The sequence below is a fragment of the Agrilus planipennis genome, unplaced genomic scaffold (genome assembly GCF_000699045.2).
Source record: "Agrilus planipennis isolate EAB-ADULT unplaced genomic scaffold, Apla_2.0 scaffold305, whole genome shotgun sequence".
NCBI classification, from domain to species: Eukaryota; Metazoa; Arthropoda; class Insecta; order Coleoptera; family Buprestidae; genus Agrilus; species Agrilus planipennis.
In genome coordinates, this window is record NW_020439432.1 from 4739 (window position 1) to 12579 (window position 7841).

Consider the following 7841-nt stretch of genomic DNA (forward strand, 5'->3'; position numbering starts at 1 on the left):
TTGGTATGTCCTTATTTTAAGCCACAAGGTCAGTTGATTGCCAGGATGAGATTGATAAATCTGACTAAAATTGATGAGCACATGAGCAGGGGCTTCCTGTGGCAAATGAAAGACATGCCAATAGAGATATTAGAGATGCTGAAGTCAGGTATATATTATCAGTTCTTAATAGGGACTTATCAATCGAACCTACCAAATATATAAGCTTACAAAGAAATCGACAATTTCAGCATATGCTTTATGGGGGTTCTACTAGACAAACGTCGGAATTTTTGTTTAAACAGATAACATCATCAAAAGGCATTATACACGTGTCCTTTGTACGCCTTATAGGACAGCTTCATGGGGTTCATACGACGCTTCCCTGTCAATTCTAGTCTGGATAAAACAGATAAAATATAATAAGTAAATATTAAAAATTATCCCAATCCTTTTAGATGATCATCCTGCAATATATTTTAATATTATATGTACCTACATATTTATATAAATAGATACTTAGGAAATGTACAAATTCAATCGAGAATTTTCCTTGCAAAATTAAAAATGTCTGTCGGAAAATTGTTTTTCCCAAATTCGCTTGAATGTTTACGTTACTTGTTGTATGTATCAACTTGATACTCTTAAAATACTCAAGGAAAATAACAAAATGGGATATACGTCAAGGAACGTTAAAATTTTTCAGACAAATAAAGTCCAATGATCGTCTTGTTCTTCATTTCAGAATATTTATTGTTTGTTGTAAGCTATAGAGAATATTTTTGAATGTGAAAAATGCAAAGAGAGATCCTTATCCTTATAAAAGCTACAAATAGCTTAATATTCATTAAATACCACTAATTGTATATAGCAATTATGCCTCGTTAAAAGCGCATTATCCGTGCTGGAGCTACTACGTCACAGGCAAAGTCATAGACATACAAAAGTTTCAAACTTATTTCCCTTTTTTCGTCAGAAATACCTAAATAAATTTAAAGGCAATAGAAAACTGCTCAAATTTTTTGTTATCACTTTTACAAATTTGTAGTTAGAAACCTACTTTATTTTGCATTTGTAATTGTCATTTTCTTCGTTTTGCTAACCTTTAATAGTTTTACATACCTTTTTATTTAATTTTTAGTATCTATGCATTTATCAGAATATGTTTTTGATTAAGCGAAAGTTTTAAAGCAGTACCTGTTTACGTTAAAGAAGATGTCATATAATCGTTTTTCGAAAACACGATTGACGAAATGCAAATGCCAATTTGTTGTCGCATCCAGTGGCGTAGCGTGGGGGGACGGGGGCAAAGGGGACCATAGTGAAAAAATGTTTTTGTCGGTATTAGATAGAATCAGGTCCGCCTCGCAGTAATGTCAGATGTAGCAATTTCTTGGAATTTGTACCAATTGTTTAACGATTTGTACCATGTAGCAAGATAGTACTGTCTTGGTTTCCCCTTATACTTACGTAATCATCGGTACCTGCATATTTTCTCAAACTTTAACGCATAAGAGCGAGGGAGCATTAAAAATTATTTTGGGGAATCCCTGAACATGCGCTTTACTTTCGGACATAGACAAGTAAGGTTCTTTAATTTTACAAAAAATCAGAAAAATAAATAGATAAATATTACTAACGTAATCACCAAACAGATTCCCGTCCTCATTATCATGAAAAATAAACAGAGCAAACACCATCTTTCTTTGATGTGTACGTAATACCCCCCCCCCCCTTACTCGCACGGTGGTCCTGATAGAGCAACTGCTACAATTTATTAACTTCCTAGTCACAGATACGTTTTTTGTAATAGATCCAAAAAGTCAAAATACTAGTTTTCCAATAGTTTGTAATTTGGAAGTCACAATACCATTGTAGATAATTTGGAGATGAAGTATGGAGAGTAGTATGAGAAAAATCATTGCATTCGCTTGTCTGTTTAAACAAAAAGGAAAAACTTAATGTAAGAATTTCGTGAAAAATATTAAATTATTACTTTAACTGGGAAGTTGGCCGTATGGATTTCACAGTACACTAATTGCACCCTTGTTTGATATTGTACGGACTGAAAATGAAATTCTTCGATTTCAATCAATAATAGTCAATTGTATATGTTTGTAAGGAATGCTATTTGTAAATACGTTCATGCATTTTCAATTTACGCCAATAATAAGCACTACTTATCTCCTCAAAGACTAAATTAAAAATAAAAGTTTTTCTGTAAGTCCATCTTTTCACTAAAAATGCGACTAAATTAAATAAAAGATCTTACAGTACATGATAGTGAAAATAGGAAGGGCGGCACATTTAGGCTTCGCCCCGGGAGGCAGAGATTCACGCTAAGCCACTGGTTGTACTTAACACGTATCAACAAGAGATCATAAACCTATAATATAAGAAGATATCACTTAAAGATAAAAATTACAAAACTTAATACGAATCATCACAATCTTGTAAAAAGTATAAAAGCCTAATCGATTCCTAAAGAACTAAACGAAAAATCACATGCAGTAGCGCAAGCATTACACGACCGATCATAGCTGTCCGTGTGTGCTGGAGTTGACTACGTAATATTTGTTATGTACGATACGATATATATCTTTTTACGAACATTTATACGCAAAATTAGTTGTATATTTTATGTATGTATTATTATATAATATCTATATAAATTCATTATTGTTATTAATAGAAATTTTTATAAGTACAACATGCCGCGCCGCTGGCTATGGCCACTCACTGAGCATTTCGAATGCTTTTTATGAATAATTGCCGCAGGAGAATGATCAAACTTTTTGGTTTTCTCGATTATAGTGATCTCGGGATGTTCTCTAATCTCCCATACTAAATTCGTTAAACTGCGAGGTCGGGACAATTTCCTGGACCTTTTTTCCGGTTGTTTTACGCCGCCACCGGAGTCGCCGGAAGTGCGTCCTCCGGAATGACTGGAATCCAAAGTCCCGTCCAATTCCATGGCTTGTTGAAGATTGGTAAGCGACTTGTACCGAATATTAAATAAAGGTGAACCGGACTTAGATAACGGACTGGGAGGGGTTTCTTTGATGGGCGACGAACTCTTTTGTCTTAGCAAACGACTTCGCTGGGAATTTCCGTTTTTGATATAGAGCTTCGGAAGCCCAGGGGGCGTTTTTTCGGCATGTACGTAAACTTTTTTCGGTTCCTCGCGGATCGTCGAAGGAGTTTTGCGATTTCGCTTTTCGGCTTGTAGTTTTTTGGTTGGAATCGTTTCGATGGGCGGCGGCTCCGGTTTCGTCGGTTCGGGAAATGCGGGCGCAGCAGTATGATGGATAGTTGGAGACGGTTCCGAAAATGTCGATCGTATGCTTTTGGGTAGCGGCGCGAAACCACGCACGTAGTCGTAAATCTGATCGATTTCGTCATAGTCGGGCAATGGAATTCTGTTTTCGACTTTGCGATGATGGGACGATTTCGTTCGATGGTTCGCCGAGTCGGAAGAAGCGCTTCTCCGCAACAAATAACCGTTTTTGGTCGCGTGATGTTTTTTCGGATCGCCTATTTTCCCGTCCAACACCTGTATCCTATCGACCACGTCGCCCATCAGTTTTGTGCATTTTTCGACCAGCCTGACGAATTCGGACATGTTTCGTAAATGATCGTCGTTACGAGTTCTCAACAGTTTAAGAGGTGCAGCTAATGGTAGGGCCGTCACGGTATTCGCTTCCTTTTGTAAAGGCAATGCGAATACGTGCTCCTCCTCGAACGTCGACAATAATCTTAATTCTGGCACAAAATGACTGGAACTTTTCAATCCTCTCGGCGCGGTACCGTGAACTAATCTAACAGTCAGTGGAAGACGCTTACTTAACAGTGTCTTTGCGGTATGCACGCCGCTGATGTTGTCTTCGCGAGCGAGGGCGGAGAACTTCCCTCGCTGCTCGAAGCCCAATAGGATAGTATCACCTTTAGAATCGAGGCACTTCAAGTAGCGGCCCTTCGAACCGGTCAGGCTCACCTCGCCCGACGGGACTAGTATTTCTCCCGGTGGTAACGTTCTAGCACCTTCTGGTGTTACAGTACCATCGACGTCTACTTTCGCCTGGACGCCGCGTATCGTTTCGCGCACCAAACAACCTTCTTCCGGTCGTCGACGCACCAATTCCGCAACGCTCTCTATACATCGCACCGACCTACCTTCCTCGCTCAATATCTCGAAAAATCCTGCGTACGTGTCCGGAATGGCCAGTCGCGGACCGATATAAACAATTTTGCGCCCTTCTTTGAATTTCACAGCCTGCGCCACGATCTTTTGTCTTTTACCGGCCGACACGAGAAGTGCGGTCGATTGCAGGCCCGGACTGGGTAACGTCGGCACGCCGAGACTACCATACTGACCCTTTATTATTTTCACTACCGCTGGTAACCGATGTTTCGATACGAACTCGTGCAAGTAGCTCCCTTCGTCTGCCCATCGTGCGGCTGCTACTGTTATTTGGGCATCTGTAGCGGCCATCGTTGCTCAACTATACTTCATATCTGAAACAAAAGAGAAACAAATCTCAAACAAAACAAAAATGAATGAAAGAGCCCTTGTATTAATTAATAGTATACATATTATTATTACTGTCTAATTTAAATGTGACCTCTAATGGTAGAAAGGTTCACCACCTGTTCAATGTTACAAAGACATCTTCTAGTTTATGTTTATCTTTAGTTTAATTCTTAGATTTTATTGCTTTATTCATCTCCGACAATATGGAAATATGTCCCATCTGTATATTTTGTAAAAAGATGTTGTTTCCTAGTCGTAAATGCAAATTCTTACGACCAGCTAGACTAATTTTCATTATTTGGTTTTCCTAGACTTCAAATTTTTCGGAGAGCTAGTACCTGAATTGGTAACTTCAGAACCAGATGTACTTTCAGGTATCAGCCACTTCTACTTTTTCCATCATTATTGTGGGGGTTGGAGTAAATTATAAATGTGTGTACTTTTAAGATTCTAAACACGGCTGAAGAGGACCCTAGTTGGTCCTAGAGCGGCCTAACGTACAGGGGTTTTAGTCGGTAAGTCCGAGGACTTCTTCCTCGGGAATCCGACACTACCCAGTCCTACGGACGGCTGGGTGTCTTTTGAAGATTTCCCCTCTTCCACGAAAACATAAAAAAAAGATACAATTCTCAATTGAGATCAAAATCAATTTAAAAACCCTAACCGATTCATCCAAAAACAAGTTATTCTTTGTGATTATTTAACATATTGATTAACCGACTTTGTATATATGTGTAAATAAAATACAAAAAAATCTACAGTTTATTTTACAGATAATTGTCCAGAATTGGGGCTCCAGATCAAAATCGCTCCAAAAATTTGTTCATCGAATTCCCGTTATTCTACATAATAGAATTAGATATTAGAAGATGAGGCAGACAGGTATGGGTTGCTGTATCATTAGGGAAATGCGAAGATTAGAGCAGGATAGGAAAGAGTGGAGTTGCGTACTCAACTAGTCTTAGGACTGACGACCTTATGATGATGATGATGAAATAAAAAAAACTTTTTTTGAATTTTTCAAAATTGTGAATAATTACCTGCATTGGTGACGTCATTGTTTGATTAGGGAAATTTATAACAGATTGGAGTTTATCTATTTTATTCATAGAAAGCATTACTTTTATATAATATCGAAATTTCATACAATTCTTAGAACTGGGGCTCCAGACGAAAATCCCTCCAAAATTTTTTTCATCGATTTCTGATCATTTCTAAGGGTTCAGTGTTCAATAAAACTAATGCTTTCTGTCAATAAAATACTCTAACATATCAATCAGCCTCCGGCGGGCAGTGGCATTAAATAAACCCCAATCTGTCATAAATCTACTTAACCAAATAATGACGTCACCAATGCAGGTAATTATCCACAATTGGAGCAATTTTGAAAAATTATCATTCAAAAATTTTGTTTATGTACGAAGTCATAAAAAACTCTCCCCTACCTTCTAATATATAATATGTAGAATGACCGGAAATCGATGAAAAAATTTTTGGAGCGATTTTGGTCTGGAGCCCCAATTCTAGACGATTACCATTCCTAGACAAAAATTTTCAGTCTCTCAGAGTCTTTCAGCGTCTCTGAGAGCGTCTCTCACAGTCTCTCAGTTATTGCCTAGGTAAGGATCTCTTACAGTCTCTGTATGAGAGACTCGAACAATAAAATTGTTAATTAAGAGATTCGAGTCTCTCGTAGAAAGACTGGGATCTCTGAAATATGTTGAAATTTTAACCACGTCTATTGAAACACCACTTATTGAGAGATTCGAGTCTCTCGTTCAGAGGCTGGATACGAAATGAGGATCTCTCTATGAACGACTCCAGTCTCTCGTTCAGAGACGCTAAACAGTTTTTTTGGCAGTCTCTCAACAGTCTCTCTCTCTCAGCGACACCAGAGAAACTCGATGAGAGACGGAGACTCGAGTCTCGCTTTCAGAGACTTTGAGAGCTGAACATTTTTATCTCGGGATTCTTCGAAGTGATTTCACTAAACTAGTAACAGGCGCGATACCGCCACAACGAACACCACCTCTGTCCTACAATATCTTTAACAAGCTGTTGCATTATCTTCGAAAAACAATTTCGTGAAAAAATGCGAGTATCCTGCTTTGTACTTCTCGCAGCCTAGCAGAGAGCATGCCACCTTATTTTTCTTTCTTAAATTACCTGGAAAGTCAACGAACACATCGATAGTAATTAAGCAAGTTTAACGTACTGAAAATTTAGAATATATTAAAAATAACTACAGAATATTTTAATGATAATCGATTTAAATCATGAATAAATTAATAGTTAATATTGTTTCGCGTTGACAGTATGTACCGAGAACAATAAATATTAGTAAAGTGCTCTGGGGATATCTTAATCCAATCGCTTAAACACATTGATACAAGTTTCGATAATGTTGTCGTTCAATAACACGTCCTTAACTAATTAATTCTCAATCCGTGCTTCGTATTCGTATGACTTGACGATGGAATTCTTATCATACCAACCTACCTACCTACACGTCTACAATTGTTTGTAAGTGCCTACCTACCGTCATACTCATGCGTACTTACGTGTACGTACAAACTTCAGAAATATTCGACGTGACGCACCATAATAACGCGCGGCTTCTTTGATTGCTCTTACCAATTTAGCCTTTTTCCTGTTTTTATGTTCAAATAACTCGCATATTTGACACTCTTCAAAAACAGAGGCCAACAAAAAAGTGAACGGGGATCTTATTAAATGCACAGCTATTGTTTGGAGTTGTGTCTTTAAAAACGCATAACGTACACGCTTGAAATTATTGCCAAAAACCTACCGGTATGTTAAATACAATCTCAAATAAGAATATTGTTTTATTAAAATGATGATTTAGTAGCTGAAGGCGGAAGTTTTACTGCGATTATTAAACGAACAGAACATTTGAGGTTACTCTCTTGACCCACCGTTGATGTCTCCCGTGTAAAGTATGGGATAATACGATAGTTATCATAAAAAATTATCTAATATTATTAAACATACATACAATTTTTTAGACATCTTTTAGAAGTGAGTTAGTTTAATATGAAATATTATTCTGAAAATTCATTTCTTGAATTCTTTTTTGCCCACTACACACTTCCTCAAATTAATGAGGAAAAATTTGTTGCTGTTGTCACACCCCCGCCGGGAATCGAACCCGGGCTCTTTGGCTTTACGCGCCAATGCTTTGACCACTAAGCTACGAGAGATGACAACAGCAACAACGACAAACCGTACTAATTAGGTCACAAATCCGTCGAACTAATATATACTATGATTAAACATACATACAATTTTTTTAGACATCTTTTAGAAGTGA

General features: G+C 37.6%; 1 protein-coding gene across 6 annotated transcripts in view; it reads right to left on the reverse strand.

The window, feature by feature from the left end:
* Positions 1-1347: 1347 nt before the first annotated feature.
* The window catches only part of LOC108741540, a 234553-nt gene continuing 228059 nt past the window's right edge, over positions 1348-7841 (reverse strand). For all 6 annotated transcript variants that reach the window (XM_025978991.1, XM_025978989.1, XM_025978990.1 and 3 more), the window contains one exon: positions 1348-4494. In XM_025978991.1, the coding sequence (XP_025834776.1) occupies positions 2678-4471 (1794 nt within the window). In that variant the 5' untranslated portion in view covers positions 4472-4494 and the 3' untranslated portion in view covers positions 1348-2677. The remainder of the gene's footprint in view (positions 4495-7841) is intronic.